The sequence below is a fragment of the Oryza sativa genome, chromosome 12, assembly GCF_034140825.1.
Source record: "Oryza sativa Japonica Group chromosome 12, ASM3414082v1".
Lineage (NCBI taxonomy): Eukaryota > Viridiplantae > Streptophyta > Magnoliopsida > Poales > Poaceae > Oryza > Oryza sativa.
The window spans coordinates 5,416,193-5,436,102 of NC_089046.1; the positions used below are offsets into that span (position 1 = coordinate 5,416,193).

The window sequence follows — 19,910 nt, forward strand, 5'->3', positions numbered from 1 at the left end:
CGCACGCTTTTTGGCTAGCCAGTGCGTGAACTTCCTCCCAATCATCGACTACGTTTGATGTCACGACTACGGTATTTATACAGTATGGGGATCGTTGGTACTAGGATATATGCGAGATTGTAATAAAAGATATGGGGACGAGGATTTTTATACAGGTTCGGGCCCCTGAATTGTTAGGTAATAACCCTACTCCTGTTGGCCGAAGCCGGTCATTGCTCTTATTCACCATAATCACACCAGTACAATATTTGGGGTAGCCAATCTAACTGTTGTCGACTTGGCGGTCTGAAGTGTTGACTCGTAGTCGACAACATGGTAGCCTTCCTCCTCGAATCCGCATCCGGCAAGATCAAAGACAGCGCTATGTCTCTCCTGACAGTATCCGTAGACACCATAGGGGACTAGCCATGCTTATCTCTGAAGTCGATATCCGGCGTCTTGTCTTAGCGCATGTTGGCTTGTATATTGATCTTGTGTCTTGATCTATTGTATTTATACCCATAGGTATCCCCTTGTCCAAGTAGAACTAGGAAAACCAATATTGATACAATCCGAGTAGTCCTTGTCGTTTCCATGTAGAACTCTATTCATCCTTCCTTATGCGGAACTCCTCCTATATCCGAAGGTTGTTTCCGTATAAGACATGGTATGTAGTGGGTCCTGCCGAGATTTAGTCAACTACTATTAGGTATGTGGTATCCATAACCCTGACAGTTACTCTCTACCTACTATCGTTCTCCGTTATCCTCGCAACCTCAATGCTATCATCCATCCAAGTTCAGCCCCAATCTCTCATCCCAATGACTCAATACAAAATTAGTGTATACAATATACTCATAGGTAAGGATAGACACGTGGCCTCTTACGGTTTAGGTTGTTTGGGCAGAGAACACATTTTTCTTTCATCAAAATGGATGCTACTAAGGGAGCATTAGCTGACTTTATAGCTAGGGAGTTTTTCTTTGTCATAATTTAAAATGTTATTCGTAAAAATGCACAAGAAATTCAAAAACAAACTCTCTAGAAAATGCAAAGAAATTGAAAAAGTAAACTAATAAAAATCTCTTTAGTCTGTCGTCAACAACCACCATCCTTCCCAACCGTTAACCCCTTCTCCTTCCCTCCCGAAAACCTCCGCCCCACCATCCATGGCGATGGCGTCCTCCTCCCTCGCCGCCGCAAACCACCCCCTCCTCCCCTCCAAGCCGCTCTCCTGCCCCAAGCCCCTCACCCGCGCGACGCCCCTCTCCCGCGCGCTCCACGCCGGCGCCGCCGCGGCCGCGCGGGGCGCTTCGTCGTCGCAGGCGGAGCTCCGGCCGGACTCCAAGAACGCGCCCGCGCTGTCCGCGGAGCTCCGGAGGCTGGCGCGCGTCGGGAGGCTCCCCTCCGCGCTCGCCCTCCTCGACCACCTCTCCCACCGCGGTGTCCCCGCCACGGCCTCGGCCTTCGCCGCGCTGCTCACCGCGTGCCGGTCGCTCGCCCACGCGCGCCAGGTCCACGCGCACCTCCGCGTCCACGGCCTCGACTCCAACGAGTTCCTGCTCGCCAGGCTCGTCGAGCTCTACCTCGCGCTCGGCGCCCGGGAGGACGCGCGCAAGGTGCTCGACGGGTTGCCCCGGGCGAGCTCCTTCTCGTGGAACGCGCTCCTCCACGGGCACGTGCGCCGGGGACGCGGCCAGGCGGGCGCCGCCGTCGTGGATGGGTTCGCAGAGATGCGCGCCGCGGGCGCCGACGCCAACGAGTACACGTATGGCTGCGTCCTCAAGTCCATCTCCGGGAGCGCCGCGCCGTCCATGGCCATGGCCACCGCCACGCACGCGATGCTGATCAAGAACGCCTACGCGGGCGCTCCCAGGATGCTCATGACGGGGCTCATGGACGTGTACTTCAAGTGCGGGAAGGTGAAGCCTGCGGTTATGGTGTTCGAGGAAATGCCAGAGAGGGATGTGGTTGCGTGGGGTGCAGTGATTGCCGGGTTTGCGCATAAGGGGATGAAGAGGGAGGCGCTGGAGCATTTCCGGTGGATGGTGGAGGATGGGATCAAGGTGAACTCTGTGGTGCTTACGTCAGTTGTGCCTGTCATCGGCGAGTTGCGTGCCTGGAACTTGGGTAGGGAGATCCATGGTTTTGTGCTGAAGAAGTTCCAACATCGTAAGGATGTTGGAAACATTCAGGCAGGGTTGGTAGATATGTACTGCAAGTGTGGCGATATGGTCTCTGGGAGACGGGTGTTCTATAGCGCTAAGAAGAGGAATGTTGTCTCATGGACGGCACTGATGTCTGGCTATGCATCCAATGGCAGGCCTGACCAGGCGCTGAGGTGCATACTTTGGATGCAACAAGAAGGAATCAGACCGGATCTTATAGCCGTGGGGACTGTGCTCCCAGTATGTACGAAGTTGAAAGCATTGAGGGAAGGGAAAGAGCTTCACGCATATGCCTTGCGGAGGTGGTTCCTGCCAAATATTTCCTTGTGCACTTCACTGATCACTATGTATGGTACGTGCAGTCACTCGGATTACTCTCAACGGGTGTTCCATGTCATGGACAAGAAGACTGTACAAGCTTGGACAGCATTGGTCGATGCGTACCTAAAGAATGGTGATCCTTCAACTGCTGTTGATGTGTTCAGATCAATGCTGCTCTCAAACCGCCGGCCTGATGCTGTTGCAATCAGCAGGATGTTGAGTGCCTGCCGTGACATTGGGGCATCAAAACTTGGCAAGGAATTGCATGGTCAAGCGTTAAAGTTGCGGATGGAACCTCTCCCCCTAGTTGCAGCAGGGCTAGTTAGCATGTATGGCACATGTGGAGACCTCAAGGCAGCGCAACGGGTTTTCAACCGGATTGAGTCCAAGGGATCCCTTACTTGCACTGCCATAATAGAAGCTTACGCAATCAACCAGAGACACAAGGAGGCACTGGAACTCTTTGCTTGGATGCTGTCAAACAGGTTTGTTCCAAATAATGGCACCTTTGATGTGTTGCTGAGAATCTGTGAAGCGGCAGGGTTGCATGATGAAGCTCTTCAGATTTTCAACTCCATGGTGCAAGAATACAATCTGGAAGCGTCTGAACATAATTTTGACTGCATTATACGGCTTCTCACTGCTGCAGACAGGACTTCTGAAGCACATCGGTTTGCTGATCTGAAAGCTACTCTGTTTAATTTATCAACTCCCTCTTTGAATTGCTAACAGCAGTAAATCTGTATATAACGCCACATTTGATTTGTTGAAATGACTGATACTCCTTTTCTATTGTCTGAAAAGGTAAGCTTGGTATTCGTTTTTCAAGAAAAGATTAAATATCAATGGCATGCTAAAGTTAGTTACGATCTGCCACTCTGACTTCAAGAATTCCCATTTGCTTAATTAATTATTAATGTAAGAAGGGTCTAACATTTACTGTTAGTTGCATTCGAGTTGTCATCCATATTTTTAACAAGAAATTTGTTACTTTGCTTTCGTCTAACCTGTCATTAGTCACTAGGCTGATAACTAAGTATTAATCTTTGCTATTGTATGTAAATTTTGAACAGTAAATGATACTGTTGGATTATTCTCTCACCATCAATTTGCTTTAGCAAAATTAATAATAAACTATGAGCTTTATTTTAGTAATTATTGAAGTTGATATGATTATCATTGTGTTATCAATTCATCTTTGTTATCGTCTTTCTTATGCTAGAAATGTAGAGAGTTCCTTATGCATCTCTCTATCTGTAGCAACATTCATCTATTTTAATTTACAAACTCGTTAATTGATGTAAACATAAGGTTACAAGTTATTCTATCTACAAAAGAGTATAAAGGCATAGTCATGTACTATTTTAAGAAAACCAAAGTGTTAACTATATTTAGTTGTCGGTAAATTATTCGAGCCATTCCTCTTCAAGTTCTCCCATCCATTCATTCACTTCATGCATTCATTTCATACTCTATTATTAGTTACCTCTAATGGTATGCTGTTTTGCTTTTGAGAATTTTTCCATTTTTTATGTGTTTTGTTAGGAACGAGAGAGAAAGAGGGAGAGAAGTAACTTAATCAAACTCTCAATGTGAAATCTCTCTGTTGTAAATCCAAGTTCAGTTTTTCTTACTATTTGTCACACTTGTTCCTACCTGAAATGGGTGGAACCCATAATGTTTTCTCGAAAGGGAAAAACAGATTAATACTAGATTCTTTGTTCTTGCTTTTGGAATGTGCCTTCACACCAAGCTGAAATTTGCGTACTCATGCCTCCTCCCCAAGGTGAGTCTTTTAACCAAATAGTGTTCTTTAGTTACTTTTCTCATTTTTACAGTTTTTTTGGGTTAGTTTGATGGGAAGAAAGAAATTAATTGTGCACCAACCTTGTTGCCTTATGTTCATTTTAATTATTTCTATGAATTCACTTCTCCATAAATCTTACTTGAGTTTTCTATTTGATACGATTGTATTTTTTTGTCCTAAAATTTGGTGAAACATGTGAATTGTTTCCAAATTACCTGAAAAATGAACAGCCACATGGAAAAATGTGTTGTTTTGTAAGAGTATGATCAGGTCATCAGAAGATTAAGAAGCTTACACAATGATGATTTCTTGTCAAGTGCAGATATTTGGAAGAAACTCTGTCAAAATTGGTCTCAATTTGATCCACTCATTCAAGAAGGCATCTTATGTGCTTATGGGCTGCCTTTGCTCCAAAGGCGCAAAAGATGATACCGATGCCACTTCTGAGAACAAAACACCATCGAGGAATTCTGCTGCAGCAAGTGCTAAGACAGCAACCGGTACAAATGATGGCAACTCAGCTGTGATTGATGGACAGCTGAAAGAAAATGCAAGTAAATTGCAATTGGGTGATGGAGAGAAGGCGATCGTAGCTCTAGATGTTAGGACCGGTAGTGGTAACAATGCAGAACTGAAGGGGCTCTCAGGTGAGCATGTAGCTGCTGGGTGGCCTGCTTGGCTCGCAAATGTGGCACCAAAAGCAGTAGAAGGCTGGGTGCCTCGGCGAGCCGATTCATTTGAGAAATTAGACAAGGTAAATATACTGATTCGATGACACCAGATATATATCCTTCATTTCTTGAGATACAAATTACTCTAAAAATCGAATGATTTTTTTGAGTTGCAGATTGGACAGGGAACTTATAGTATTGTATACAAAGCTCGGGATCTTGAAACAGGAAACATTGTTGCACTAAAAAAGGTGCGGTTTGTCAACATGGACCCTGAGAGCGTGCGCTTTATGGCTAGAGAAATCAAAATCCTTAGGACACTGGATCATCCAAATGTCATAAAGCTTCAAGGGATTGTAACATCTCGCGTATCGCAAAGCCTGTATCTTGTCTTCGAATACATGGAACATGACCTTTCTGGTCTCATTGCAACTCCTGGCCTCAAGCTCTCTGAGCCACAGGTGGTTGTTATGCTTCTCTTACATGGATTTTTTAGAAAATTCATCTTACATTGATATCGTTTAAGAAAATTGGATGAACTAAAATGATTAAACATGAATATCAGATAAAGTGCTTCGTTCAGCAGCTGCTTCATGGCCTTGATCATTGCCACAAAAATGGAGTTCTTCATAGAGACATCAAAGGCTCAAACCTTTTGATTGATAACAATGGAGTGCTGAAAATTGCCGACTTTGGACTGGCAATATCTTATGATCCCAAGAATCCACAACCGCTGACAAGCCGTGTTGTGACATTGTGGTACAGACCACCAGAACTTTTGCTCGGTGCAACAGAATATGGTGTGGCTGTTGATATGTGGAGCACAGGGTGCATTGTGGCAGAACTCTTTGCTGGAAAACCAATCATGCCAGGAAGAACTGAGGTATTTCTTGTTTTGCCTTGTGGAATTCCAGGAAAAACATTTGATTTTTGAAAGATATGATTTATGTGTACTAGTCAAAACCTCATGTGCCTTTTTGCAACAATGTCATACTAGGTGGAGCAAATTCACAAGATTTTTAAGCTCTGTGGGTCACCCATGGATGATTATTGCAAGAAATCAAAAGTGCCAGAGACAGCAATGTTCAAGCCTCAGCATCAGTATAGGCGGTGTGTTGCTGAGACTTTCAAAGTTTTTCCTACTTCAGCTGTTGTTCTCATAGACTCCTTGCTTTCATTAGACCCAGAAGCTCGAGGAACAGCTGCCTCAGCTCTTCAAAGTGATGTGAGTTTCAGGCTTCAGTGCATATCTTCTGTTTAGTGTGGGACATAGCTTTGCAGAGCCTACCCAAAACCTAACATGCTGTTCTCCTAAAAAAAAAAAAAGCCTAACATGCTGCAAATGTAGTTGAAACATGAAACTAAAATTCTCTTAGCAGTTTGTGAAATCAACGAATGACCAAATCTGTGTTCCATCTTGTGTGAACATTATGCATTTATAATACTTTGCTTGTAGGAATGCCTTCAGATTTGTAGCACTAATACCATATCTCAAACCAATTTCAGTTTTTCACAAAAGAGCCATTTGCATGCGACCCATCAAGCCTGCCAAAACTTCCACCAAGCAAGGAGTATGATGTTAGACTGAGGCAAGAGGAAGCCAGGAGGTACACTTTGCCAACATAGCCAAAAACCTTGTGACTTGTGAAGCTCAATGTGGTGCCAACACCTGACTTCTTGTTCTTGCAGGCAAAAAACCGCAGCTCTTGCCGGACAAGGAGCTGAATCTGTCAGGCCAGAAAATGACAATCGTGTAACGAATCGTACTATTAGTGGTGTTAATGGTGAATTGAAGGTGGGTATAAGTGGCTAATCCAAATTACTGCCCAAGTTTCAATTTACTCGATCATTTTAAACATAAATATCAGAACATTTGGTTGCTTTATGGTATTTTTCACCGCGCCATGTTTGTTCTATGGTTCTAAACATCTTTTTGCAAACTCAATGCTTCAGTTTTCTTTAACAAATTTCAAAACATTTATATTTTTCAAAAGTTCATCTCACCAACTCTGCCTGACATGCAGCAACAAACACACACCAGCTCAAAGAGCAACAGCGAGGTGTTCAACCAAGAGGACAGTGTTCCAGGGTTTAGGGTGGAACCACGGGAACGTCCAACTGCGGTGCAGCTCCCTGGGTACAGTTCCACATGGAACAACATGGAGGGCGACAATGACCAGCCAACAGTACCTGGCCGCGCTTGCTGCTCAGTGCGCGTCGCGAATCCTTGTGGCATAAGGAAGAAGGGGTCATCACACTCGCTCATACCACAGTTTGGTGCGACCGATTTGAGGAGCACTGTTGAAGCTACTGATCATAACGACTCACCAGACAGGCATGATGAGAACAAGAACCCAGAAGTCAAGGACGGCATGGTAAGCATAGCTTTGCTGCTGCTAGAGCAAATACTGATGAAATCCTGCAATTCTGCACGAGGATAAAAAGATTGTATACCATGATTTTGTTTTATCTCACATTTCTTGTGCATTTGCCGTTGTGATCAGAACCATGGGAGGAAGTACAGAAGGATCCACCACTCAGGGCCATTGATGCCGCCAGGAGGGAACGTTGAGGACATGCTCAAGGAGCACGAGAGGCAGATCCAAGAAGCCGTTCGCAAGGCGCGTGTCAGCAAGCCAGGCAGGTAGCTTAAGTAGTTGGAAGGTGCCTTGGAATTCTGAGAAGATGGACCAGAGTTCAGAGGTTGCAACCTCCTATCTTCTCCTGCAATTTCAGGCTGCTGCAAAAGCCCATACGTAGAGTTTTAGCTTGTAACAATGTGTTATCAGGTAGGATATAATCACCATGTAAGATTGAAGAACATGACTGGATTTATAGAAATTTTCCCCTCATAGCAGTACCTGAAATTAAGAGTTTTTGTGAGGTTTTCAACAGTTGGATTGTGATTTTTTCCTTATTTAATTTGGAGCCCTGCTCTCCTGGAGCATGAGAAACTGAGCTGGATCCAAAGGAGAAAAAGAAGAGTTGCTTTGGTGGTGCTTGTGTGGTTCTGCATCAAGTCGATGGAAAACGGAATGATTCAGAAGGCTATGGTACATCTTGCGAGTGAACCCTTGCCGATGGCCATCCATTTGCCTGAGCAGGTACAGAACAAAACCCAGTTGGCACCAAGTGATCTATAATAATGCTGGAATGGCTTTGTTTCAAATTGTTCCCAGAAAACAGGGAAAACATAGAAGAATCCGACATTTGATAAATGAAGCAGGCAAATGGTGCTAGAAATATTATCATTCGATCATGAATTCTGATTGCGAGAGTTACATCAAACCAGCATACCTCTGGAAACTGAACGACAAACTTACAGAATTTATTCTCTAAACTTGCTATGATCAACATCATTGAGCCGTTGACAACAGAAAGTTGTGCCCTATAACGTCACAGGTAAGTAGTGCTTTGAGACACACTGGCAGAAGGTTAGACTAAAGATGAAGTTTCAGTGGTTCTGGCAAATCTTCAATTTTGTCCTTTGGACGATAGCAGCAACAACTAAACTGAGAACACTTCTTGAAGGTCTGACACCATGTGCAGTTCTTCATAAGCAAATTAAGGTTCGCCTCAGAAATTTTTCTTAGGAGGATTTATTCATCCTTCAGGAGTTTTCTAGCATCATCTTTCCATTTGATAAAGTTTAGTTCTGATTGGAACCAAATTGTTTTTGTAAGTCACTAAATGATACAGTAGCAGAACCCCTTCTCTTAGCTTTTTGCTGTGATGGATGCTCCTTCCAGCCAGTCATATAAATAACCTGCACAGACAAGAAAAGAACATTCGATGACCATTGGGGTGGCTCAGTCGGAATAGTATCTAATGGGGGTTTTGTATTGTTAAATAATACTCAGATGTAACAAAATTAATATTATACAGCACAACTTTACAAAACCTGAAAGGTTGCTGGAACAGTTCCATCTTCTAGCCCAAACATTGACTGGTAAATGGCCGCAGTTGCCAAAGCTGTATCTTTCTTTAATATCTGATTATACAAATACATACAAAATCAAATACCTGAGTATGAATTAGAATTTGACCTATTTATTTGACAAGTACTATAATATACTCACAGGATTTCTTTGAAAGAGAGCATTTGTTTCCCCCATCGCTCTAAGATGTTCAACAAGTTCCAAAGCTAGTCGATAGAAGCAGTAATATCAGGAATTCAGGATTCAAGAGAGATAAGCAACACATGGAGATGTTTAAATGTTCAACACAATGACAGAATTTTCATCAATATAAAAGAACTTTTCAGATATAGTACTACCAATCATTATTCCAGGAAAAAGAAGTATACCCAATCATTAATTCTAATAGGAAAAGTTAGGTACGTGCCACTCTGAATATGATTTAGAAATGCTCTGAAGTGGCATGTACCTGATTTTTCCTTGAAAATATACCACTGATTAGAAAAGGTAAGTTTTGTTTACAAACCACTATTGTATTTCACAGTGTAACGGTCAACGTCAACTCCTGGAAGGGTGAAGCCTGCTCTTGTCAAAAGGTTTCCTGCATCACGGACCTTGAAAAGTGCAACCCAATATCACCATCAGACTGAATAAACACCAATATGTCAAGATAAAGCAATAATGTGATGCAATCTAGCTGTTAAGTGGTTGCAAGTCCTATCTCATAAGCGAAAGGCCAGGAATGTGCTTCTGAGAAACTGATGCCATAAAAAGGTGTACGAAGCACAAAATAATATCCTGTTGGGGTCAAACTTCAGATCGCACAGGAATCTTACTTGTGCTAAAGGTGACATTCGGGGACTGATGCCACCCTCACGCTCCATTTGAGCAATTGTACAAGCTATTCTTAGTTCCCTGATTATAGCATCCGGAAAAGGGCAAGTCAAAGGATAATTAGGATATGCTGATGCCATGGTAAATGTCAAAATATTTTAAAGCTTGCTAGGTTATCACTTAAGAGTCTCTCCACCGAGAATTGCTGCAAGAAAAAGGCCATCAGGCTTCAACGACAACCTACACTGCCATCAAGTATAACCAGTTCATTCAACTGAGAATAGTTGTATATTGCAAACTATGCTAGCAAGAATCAAACTAAAAAAAAATTCACCTGTATCATTGCTCCAGGTAGATCATTTGTCCAATGAAGCCCAAGACAACTTATTATCGTATCCTGCGAGCTTCAGAGACCATAACCACATTAATAATGACATGAGCAATATGCAGATAGGAAGATCGGGAAACATTGTTTGACTTAAACTAAATAATTGTGAGAACTGCATGATATTACCTTTATTAAGTAGAAATGTGGAAAGATAAAGAGCTGGTTTGCGTATCCAATTTACGAATGTCATATTTTCAACTAAAGGTGGATAACATTACTACCGAATGGTTGATTGCCAGAATCAACAAATCAAGAACATAATAATGCCCTCAATAATATTTACATGGAACCAACTAACATACTGAAGACTAACCATTGCTCCCATTGATCTTTACCTTTCTTTGATTGGAAGGTATTCTTCATCTCCGACGACAAACTGCGTCTCGAGGACGTCATCGGTAGCATTATCCATCTCTCGCCACTTTCTCACCATGTCGGCCGACATGTCCATCATGATCAGCTTCTCAATTCCACCTGTTACACAAGAAAACCCCAATTCCTCCCATCACCACATTACAACATACTCCCTATCAAGTTAAAAGCTGGAAAAATTCAGCGATTCTACTGGTGCATATGTAGAGGGGTTGTCACGCAAGAACAACAAGAGGAGATAGATTTGAGGAGCTCACTCACCGCGGCCGCGGAGCGAGCGGCGGACGGCGCCGGCGGAGCCGCCGAGGCAGAGCGCGGAGGGGAACGCCTTCCTGCAGTCCTCGAGGCGGTCGAGGAGGTTGTCGGCGACGGCGTCGGCGAGCGCGTCGGTCTCCCCCATGGCCCACGCCGCCCGGTCCCGGTGCCGCCGCTTCAGGTCGCGGTCGAAGATCTTGACGCGGCCGCCGCCACCGCTCCCGTCCCCGCCGTCCAGCCCTCCCGCGGGAGCAGCGGAGGAGGAGAGGTGGGCCCAGCGGTGGCGAGGAAGGTGGAGGAGGCGGCGGCGGGCCGCCGCCGCGGCGAGCCCCGTGGCCATCGCGAGCGCCGGCGGTGGTGGAGAGAGAGAGGGAGAGCGAGCGTGTTATGGGCCTCGTGGACATAGCCACATGGGCGGATGGGCCTTTGTGGCTGTGATTTGCTTTTTTTTTTTTAGGGATGGGCTGTGATTTGCTGAAAATGGAGCTTAAGTACGGATACGTAAAATATGGTTAATTGATTTTTAATTATTACTTCCTCCGCGTTTTATAAGGTAAGATTTTCTACCCACACTCATATAAATATTAATGAATCTAGGTATATACATATATCTATATATATGTGTGTGTGTGTGAATATGGGCAATGCTAGAAAGTTTTACATTATCAAACGGATGGAGTATAAACTTAAAAATAAATTTATCTAAATTTTTAAAATGACTTGTATATAAAATTTTCATAAATGGTATATTTCGTGGTTTGAAAAAACATGCTAACGGAAATTAAGATAAAATATGTATATTGACGAGAAAAGAATATTGCCTAAGCGGTTATTTCTGTTCTAATTGAGAATTTGACAGCAAACAGAGGATCACCATTCCTCTCAACAAGGAAAATATAAAAAAATGTTGCTAAAAAAAGGGGAGAAAACAAGATCACCGTTACTCCTCGCTCCTCCTATGCTCCAAGATTCCATTTTAATTTCTTCCATGTTCTTGTCGATCACCTGCTCCATGATAGTGTTGGTGTTACGAGTAAGATATACTATATGCTATACATGGTTCATATTATATGGAAATAGCATATACCTAATATTATAGGAGAAAGCATATGCAAATAAGGTGATAAAGCGAGCCTTCAATCCATGCGAAGAGGATGGCACATATCTAGCCTTGAGCTTAATCGATATCGTAAGGCAAAGGGGTTCATACAAGTATATACTAGAGGTTTAACCGAGATGATCTTTGTGCATGCCCGGTCGATCAATACATTCTGCTAGGGGCCGCTGTTGACACGTAGACCGAAAAGGAGTTTTCGGGTTGCAGCCGAGTGTACATAAATCTACAGGGTCGCACGCTTAATGGGCCGGAATAAGGGGATTAGATGGAGATCCAATATGAGCTTAATTCGGATAGGGATCCGAATAGGAGTCCTACGGGCCTTGGAGGCCCGAGTCATGGATTCTATATATTTGTGAGGGGTGTGACCGGCGGAGGTATTCCATCACGTGAGAAACCCTAGCCGCCACTCCCCTCCTCGAGCAAAACCCTAGCCGCGCGCATGTGCTAGCACATCTGCGCGTGGCGTTCCGTCCCTATACATGTGAATACCGGTAGAGGAGCCGCTGCTTTGCGGTGTTGATCAGCGTGGGAGTACGGCGAGGAGAACGCACGAGAAGGAGAAGGTCGAGCTGGTGCGGTCAACTACTTCCTCTACATCGACGCGCGCTACATCCTGAGGGTTCCTTCGCCTTCTTATCGCTTTCTTCCGCTGCGCAGCGCGTCGAATGATAATGATCTATGATCTAATACATGTATGGGTCCTGGTTTACGCGGTAGAAAAAATTTAATTTATGCTACCGTAGCCTATGCGTATCCTAACAGGAACGTCTGGTTGGAATGCAGCAGAAGAATCTTCCAACAAACATCAAAAAATGAAAGAAAAGTCGTCTTCCAAATTAAGAAAAATATTAGCTTAATAGATCAATAAAAGAATTATTGGCTAAGCGTGATCAATCCTTTCTACGGTCTGTTTGATTTGGTGTAAATCTTTTTTTTTTGTGATAATGGATTTTCATTTATCCAGCCTTTGTATCCATGAAAGATATACACAGCCAAAAAGATACAAGAGCACTTAGACTCACACCTCAACGATGAGAACATAGAACCAGAAAAAGAAAACCTACACCTCACCACACCCTGCTGAAACGGCCAGATTCCGTTAGTGAAAGTCTTCAAGTCACCACCACCCCTAGTGCGTCGTCGCTGAGAACCTCTGCTGATGCCATCTTCATTCGCTTCAGGTGAGTTAACGCCACACGCCACCGATTAGCCCACCATCATCCATCCTCGTCCAAGTCAGAACTAGCTGACCAGATGTAGGCCGAGGGATCTGCTTCCACTTCGTATGATTTCTAGGCCTTCGTCGGGCTGTCGCCATCGTTGGGATCCTTTTTCGCCTCCCGGATTCCTAGCCCACCACCGCCCTTGGACGCCTCTGTCAGTGTCCATTTGCTGAAAACTTAGACCTCCGTCGTCGAGGATATCTTCATCCGCCTAGACTCCCAAGCCTCCATCGTCCCTAGGGTCGCCGCCGCCGCCAAGATCCACCTCCGCCTTGCAGAGAACCTTGCACCGGCGCTCAGGCCCCCGCCGTCCCGGGCTGCTGCTGCCCCTATAGGGCTACCACTGCCATAGTTGAGGAAGTCCTTTTCACCCTGAATCCCAGGCTACCGCCATCCCTAGGGCTACCTTCACTGGAACCACCATCTCCTTCCTGAGGACATGCCGTCAACGCTCAGGCTGCCACCGTCCGAAGAGATGTCGCTGCCTTCGTCTCGCCGCTACGTGCCCGACCACCTTTACTGTCATCGCTAGCTTGTGCGGCTAATGAGTTCGACCGCCTCCGACCGCCACCACAACACCTCCGCTTCCCGCAGGGACGCCGCCGCCTCGCCGCTACCCGCCCGGGCACATCCGTTGCCACCGTCAACACTCGCAGCCAAGCACGAGTCCGGCCACCTCCGACTGCCACCGCAGCGCCTCCGCCGCCCGCCTTCCCACCACCGCCCGGAGGAACACCGCCGCTTCACCGCTACCCGCCCGGCCACCTCCGTTGCCGCCGCCAACCCACGCGGCCAGGCACGAGTCTGGCCGTCCGACCGCCACCGCAACTTCTCCGCTGTCTGTCTCCCCGCCGCTGCCATCCTATCCGCCGCGTAGACCGCCGGTCAGCTCTGGCGATGGCAGGGCGGATCTAGATATGGGGAGAGGAAAGTTTCGGCCGTGGGAGAGGAAAGGGCAGTTTCGCTTCAACCTTGTAGTCGGCTCGACTTGGGGAAGATTGCCGACAGATAGTCGATCCACTGACCTGATTTGATCTAAGTCTAATCACTTTGATTGTTTAGATGTGTTCCTTTCTCAAAAGATCTCTGTAAGACTTTATGTTTTTATTCCTCCTAACATATCCAGCAAATCTGCTATCGTTTGAAGTTTCTTTTAAGAAAAAATATAAAAGTAACAACTCCCTCTGAAAATAGCTAGCTTTAGAGTAGTTGCTTTTGAGTGTTATTTGTAAATTATTCTTATCGATGAGGATTTGTATGTCGAAACAACAACACTCTTATTTAATCCATGGTATATGAATTTATCGATGATCGGTCTTGATTGCGTTTCTGTGGTTCGTCGATGGCCACGTAGTGACCGCCCGGAGCTGGTGCAACGTCGCCATCACCCAATATATGTTACTCCATTTTTTTTCCTCGTTCGGTCTCTTCTAAAATAAATTTATTTTTAACCATCATCATTGTACCCAAGTTTATAAAAGTAAAGATAAATACACTTAAAATAAATAAAAGAAGAAATAATTATATTAAAATCTGATAAAGTAAGAATATTTTTGTTTGTATTAGTACGGTAAAAGAGTGAAAAACACACACTTTAACGAAGGGAGTACTACTCCGTAAAAAAATCAATCTAGTAGTAGATGTTGACACATCTTAATACTATGAATCTCGTTACATTCGTAGTATTAGGATGTGTCAATATAGATTAGTTTTTTATGAAACAAAGGTAATATTACTTTACTCGTACAAACCAAATTAAGGCTGTGTTTAGTTCCACGTCAAAATTGGAAGTTTGAAGAAATTAGAATAATGTGACGGAAAAATTGAAAGTTTGTGTGTGTAGGAAAGTTCGATATAACAGAAAAGTTAAAAGTTTGAAGAAAAAAAAGTTGGAATATAAACAGGGCTAAGGCGAGTTTAGTTTGCACAAAAATTGGAAGTTTGATTGAGATTAAAACGATGTAACGGAAAAGTTGAAAGTTTGTGTGTGTAGAAAAGTTTTGATGTGATAGAAAAATTAAAAATTTGAAGAAAAAGTTGGGACCTAAACCAGATTTAGATGGGACGTATGATGTGATGGAGTAGGGCACGCAGTTGATGGGGTATGATTACACATGTTTTTAAATACTCTCTCCGTCCCAATCACCGAGCCTATATAATAAGGTAGCAGCTAGCTTCTTCTTCTTCCAAAACTTTGCTATAGCATCCTGATAATAATTAGATCGATCGAGCTAGCCATGGACGAGTACCTGCCCCAGCAGAAGAAGGTCGACGAGGAGCAGGCGGCGGCGGTGGACACCGGCAAGACGAACGGGAAAGAGGCGGCGAAGCAGCACGGCCACATCCGCATAGACGACGACTTGGTGGAGTACGTCAACTTTGGCGCCGTCGCTCAGGCTGGAACGGCCTATTTCGTACGTACCACTCTACTACTACTACTACTATCAGCTGCTACCTCCGTCCCAAAATAAATACAGTCATGAATATCCATGTTTAATGTTTGACCATCCGTCTTATTTGAAAAATTTATGAAAAAACTAAAAATAATTAGTCACATATAAAGTACTACTCATGTTTTATCATCTACTTCCTCCGTTTCGCAATGTAAATTATTATAACATTTTCTACATTCATACTGATGTTAATTAATTCATTAACATCAGTATACATGTGGGAAATGCTAGAATGACTTACATTGTGAAACGGATGGAGTAATAACAATAAAAATACTAATCATAAAAAAATTTCAAATAAAATGAACGGTCAAACGTTAAATATAAACAGTGCAAAACTGCACTTATTTTGGGATAGAGGGAGTAAATTACTACTCCAGCTAATTAAATATGCGATCAGAGTCTAATGTTTCACTTAATTCAACTAGCTGCTAGTAGATGATACCATACCCCACGTTATTGCTATGGATTATGGAAAGACAACGGGATTCATCAAGCAGAAAGCTAACAGCTAGCAAACTAATTAAGCTCTACAGAGATGATACAAAATCATTGTCAATTGAAATTACAGTGCTGAATAATAACAAGGTGGGTGTGGATAAATTTTAGTATTGCGTAATTTCAGTGATATGCGGTTTTGTGTTATGCACCTAGATTGAACAAATATGATGACCAATCCTGAACTGATGGACGCCTCACACATATAACATTTGTACTAAATCTTTAAATCAAATTATATTAATCACAGAACAAATCATACATGTGAGCTGCCCTGTTTGGGAACTATATATAATCAATTCGTTTCCATAAATAAAAGGTCGGTGAATTGAGCCGGTGGGCCGGTGGAGCTAGGAGTGTATGAAATCGAACGGTTGTGTGTTTTAGATCAATACGAGTCTAACGGTTCTTAGTTATTTATTTGATGACGACTTGGAAGCTAGTGGCGGAGGTAAAAACTAGCTCCAAGATAGGGCTCAACTAATGAAGTATTAATTTTCTAAAAAAATTTACACGGTGAATTAATAAAATTTAAGTATGTTTTTGAAGGCAGCGCTAGGGCTTAGGCCCTGCCCTAGGCCTGCCCCCATCCCTGTTGGAAGCCTATGAAAAGAGAGAGAGAAATATTTAGTGCTACTTAGTAGGAAAGTAATTGTATAGTAATCTCTCCGTTTTATAATATAACAGTCTAAGATTGAAATATACATATATAGTGCATCGAATTTGGATGGAATTGGTGGTGCCAGATTCGTTACATATGTAGTGTCTTATCCCCGCTATAGATTACTATATATATTATAGAACAAATGATTACTATATATATTATAAAACAAATGAAGTATTATAATAAGAGCAGGTTTAATAGTGTATACAACCTGCCGACGATTAAAAGCGCCACATCAGATTGGAGGTGATCAAGAGACCGTATATATAGCAGTTGGCTATTGGCATGAACTCCAATAGATTGATCTATATTTTTCTAATTTAGCTTTCACACACATATGCTCTCACATGGACCTCACAACCATGTTTCTATACTGGCTGGTGTTGTCCGTCTCACCTAGGGATGTGTTTGGAGCCGGCGGCAAATTAATCACCGACGCATATACTCTCTCCACTTATTCCTCTTCTAGCTCATCACTTCTTCTTGCACGCATGCATTACCATCGGCTTAAACTGTCTACTGTTCTTGCTCTAACTTAGTATTGTGCATATGCATGCAGGAAAAGAAGTACGAGGCGGCAACCGGGGAGAAGGCGGCGGACAAGGTGGTGAGGTTGATCGGCAAGGAGGAGACCAAGGATCGGGACCAGGAGGAGAAGAACAAGGGCGTCGTCTACCAGTTCTGATAGATATCAATCAATCATGCATGTATAACATATAGCTACCGCACGCCACATGTGTTCATGTGTGTGCTTGGTTGTACTCCCGATCTCTTATCTAAGGCAAGTACTATATGTTTTGAATAAGTGGCATGCAGTGGTAATTAATACTCCATTCGTTTTTTTACTATATGTATACTGTTTATGATGTACCAATCCTCTTACGTAATTAGTTAATACTACATTAAAAAACTTTAATGTACAACGTTATTAACTTTTATCGTGACGATTAACTATTTATCTTATTAAAAAATTATATACATGTCGTTTGTTGTATCGTGAGTTGTTAATTTTATCATAAAGGAACTCTAATCTTAACTTATATTTTATATATTTACACTAAATTTTTAATAAGACGAACAATTAAAAGTCAACGATATTATGTATTAAAAAACAAAGGTAGTAGTTGTTGGAACAAATCCAACTAGTGTACTCAAGCTGTATTCTGTATTCAATGTGCTCAACTGTGAGCAATGCTTTCATAATTATACTGGGGTATACAAGAAGAAATTTCATTATTGCACCCTAGTCCTATGGGCCAATCTAGAGTGGCTGGCCGGTGGGCCCGCCCTCGAGCTTTTAGTAAAATCCCCAATGACAGGGATGGCTGCGCCCATTAAGAAGGCGATAACGCCTCCCGAGGGTGCTGGCTATTACCCGGGCAAAGCCGTGCTTTCCGGGTAGTGGCCTGTGCTGGCCCGTCCCTGTAATGACGCCAGATATGGTTGGCGGGTGCGTAGTGCGTATTTATTACGGCCCACTGCGCTCTCGGGGTCCGCCTTCGCCTCCGGCCTGGGGCTTCCTCAGCGCTCCGTAATCTTGGCCAACTCCGAAGACCTTGGTTGGCTCCGAAGGCCAGGTGCATCAAGCGGGCCTGATAGCCTCTAGAGTCTGGAGGCTTAATGGGCTCTGGAGCCCTTGGTTGGATCCGGGGGTTTGATGGGCTCTGGGCTGATAGGCTCTGGTGCCCTTGGCCAGCCTTCGGAGGCATGATGGCCATGGGAGCTCCAGGCTGTCTTCGGTCGTTTTCCCAGGATGGGGGTAGCTCCGGGATAGAAGCTACTTGACGGAGATGAACTCCGTCAATCCGGAGCCACTCCCCCAATAGTAGTTAATTTATGTATAGTTATACTATAATCCTGCTAGCTGGGGTTATAAGTATACTAGTGCGGTTGCTGACGTTTGCTTTCTGACGGCTGAATTCCTTAGCTAGCTTCTACTCCCTCTGTCCTATAATATAAGTGATTTTGGAGGGATGTGACATATCCTACCAAAATCACTTATATATAAGGGGGAGAGGGAGTAGTGGATAGCACTTCTTATATCGAGGAGGTGGATTTTCGTCTCTCAAGAGAAACATGCATGTCTTCAATTTTCACATGTCATTTATAAGTCAGCTTGCTTAATGTGTTTTTAGATAGGTTGATGCTACATATCTGTATTTTCTATAAAATTACAACATACTAAGTTTAAACTCAATAAACAACCCTTCCACATCATCACCCACTAGTAATAATTACATATTTAACCTCATGCAAGTATGCAACATCATCTACAATCTATTTAATTCTACAAATCAAAAATGCAAGATACCCAATCATCATCCTCACATTATTTCCATAACATTTTAATAAATATATCTATCATTTTATAATATTTAGCATATACTTATCAATATGTTTCTCATTAAAGCGTGTGTACCATTTGTTTGTTTCATGATAAGTACTGATAAACCCTAGTGTTTTATTAATTTTTTCTTTTTACTTCTAGTTTGATTGTCGAAAAAAGTATATTGAAAATTGTCTAGCGTCACCCTAGTGTGTGTGTATATATAGACGCGATCGCACACACACGATCGATCTGCGGTCAATAAAACCCGTGCAGAGAACATAGAGATATTTTAATCCACGGGATCCACTTGCGCATGCATTTATCGATCAAAATTGATTGTGTTTCTATGCACGGTTCGTCGACGGCCAGGTATAGCTACACTCGGAGCGGTTGCAACGTCGCCATTAGCCGATATGTTATGGCCTTAACCAAATTAAGAGTGATACTGGTGATCGAGATGGAGCGTTCGATGTGATCGTGCTACACTATTGATCAATTATATATGAACTAAGAAGATAGCCCGCGTATTCACGCGGGCATGCATCGTGAGCAGCGTTTGAGAATGGATCATATTAATCGAATAGCCTCTGCAATGTTTTGAGAGTATGTTTCCTCGACAAATATTCATCGTCCGTATCGCTTTGATAATTTCTCTAACCTATATTACATATAATATTTAATTTAACTGTATAAGCAATTATATATAATCTTCATCATCATTTAAGACTTAGTTTGTTTATAAAACATGTTAAATAAATTAAGTATAAATTCAAAGAAAGTCATTTTTTTCTTTTGTTAGTTGAATGTTTTGGGTCCATTGGTGAAAACGTAAGACCTAGCTAAACTGGTTGTTTACGGTTTTCTTTAAGGAATTGGATTTTCTTTGGACTATTCATATTTTATAGTTAGTT

At 43.2% G+C, this 19,910-nt stretch overlaps 4 protein-coding genes across 4 annotated transcripts; 3 read left to right on the plus strand and 1 right to left on the minus strand.

Moving 5' to 3' along the window:
- Window positions 1-1,086: 1,086 nt before the first annotated feature.
- On the plus strand, window positions 1,087-3,344 carry LOC107279790 (pentatricopeptide repeat-containing protein At1g71460, chloroplastic). The gene has a single exon (XM_015764634.3). It carries the CDS (start codon window positions 1,149-1,151, stop codon window positions 3,195-3,197), a length of 2,049 nt encoding a protein of 682 aa, XP_015620120.1. The 5' UTR covers window positions 1,087-1,148; the 3' UTR covers window positions 3,198-3,344.
- On the plus strand, window positions 3,249-7,813 carry LOC9270012 (probable serine/threonine-protein kinase At1g54610). The gene is made up of 9 exons (XM_015764635.2): window positions 3,249-4,254; window positions 4,598-5,029; window positions 5,123-5,407; window positions 5,512-5,829; window positions 5,944-6,171; window positions 6,453-6,553; window positions 6,636-6,741; window positions 6,971-7,321; window positions 7,451-7,813. Exons 1-9 carry the CDS (start codon window positions 4,204-4,206, stop codon window positions 7,592-7,594), a joined length of 2,016 nt encoding a protein of 671 aa, XP_015620121.1. The 5' UTR covers window positions 3,249-4,203; the 3' UTR covers window positions 7,595-7,813.
- Window positions 7,814-8,164: 351 nt separating this feature from the next.
- On the minus strand, window positions 8,165-11,110 carry LOC9272455 (putative methyltransferase At1g22800, mitochondrial). Its single transcript, XM_015764637.3, has 9 exons — window positions 10,719-11,110; window positions 10,421-10,559; window positions 10,032-10,101; window positions 9,878-9,942; window positions 9,700-9,778; window positions 9,390-9,477; window positions 9,026-9,090; window positions 8,848-8,937; window positions 8,165-8,712 (listed from the first exon to the last, which is right to left on the minus strand). The coding sequence occupies exons 1-9, from the start codon at window positions 11,050-11,052 to the stop codon at window positions 8,596-8,598; spliced, it is 1,047 nt and encodes a 348-aa protein (XP_015620123.1). The 5' UTR covers window positions 11,053-11,110; the 3' UTR covers window positions 8,165-8,595.
- A 4,061-nt stretch (window positions 11,111-15,171) lies between these two features.
- LOC4351742 (uncharacterized) lies at window positions 15,172-17,518 on the plus strand. Its single transcript, XM_015763495.3, has 2 exons — window positions 15,172-15,469; window positions 17,230-17,518. Exons 1-2 carry the CDS (start codon window positions 15,293-15,295, stop codon window positions 17,353-17,355), a joined length of 303 nt encoding a protein of 100 aa, XP_015618981.1. The 5' UTR covers window positions 15,172-15,292; the 3' UTR covers window positions 17,356-17,518.
- The last annotated feature ends 2,392 nt before the right edge of the window (window positions 17,519-19,910 follow it).

Bases quoted from the DNA above. Each gene is read 5' to 3' on its own strand.
- LOC4351742 (XM_015763495.3), top strand. From the start codon at position 15,293: ATGGACGAGTACCTGCCCCAGCAGAAGAAGGTCGACGAGGAGCAGGCG. The intron at 15,470-17,229 runs GTACGTACCACT...ATATGCATGCAG, and splicing joins AGGCTGGAACGGCCTATTTC to GAAAAGAAGTACGAGGCGGC.
- LOC107279790 (XM_015764634.3), top strand. From the start codon at position 1,149: ATGGCGATGGCGTCCTCCTCCCTCGCCGCCGCAAACCACCCCCTCCTC.
- LOC9270012 (XM_015764635.2), top strand. From the start codon at position 4,204: ATGTGCCTTCACACCAAGCTGAAATTTGCGTACTCATGCCTCCTCCCC. The intron at 5,030-5,122 runs GTAAATATACTG...TTTGAGTTGCAG, and splicing joins CATTTGAGAAATTAGACAAG to ATTGGACAGGGAACTTATAG. The intron at 5,830-5,943 runs GTATTTCTTGTT...ATGTCATACTAG, and splicing joins TCATGCCAGGAAGAACTGAG to GTGGAGCAAATTCACAAGAT.
- LOC9272455 (XM_015764637.3), bottom strand. From the start codon at position 11,052: ATGGCCACGGGGCTCGCCGCGGCGGCGGCCCGCCGCCGCCTCCTCCAC. The intron at 10,560-10,718 runs GTGAGTGAGCTC...CTTGTGTAACAG, and splicing joins CCGCTCGCTCCGCGGCCGCG to GTGGAATTGAGAAGCTGATC. The intron at 8,713-8,847 runs GTTTTGTAAAGT...TTGTCTGTGCAG, and splicing joins CTGTTCCAGCAACCTTTCAG to GTTATTTATATGACTGGCTG.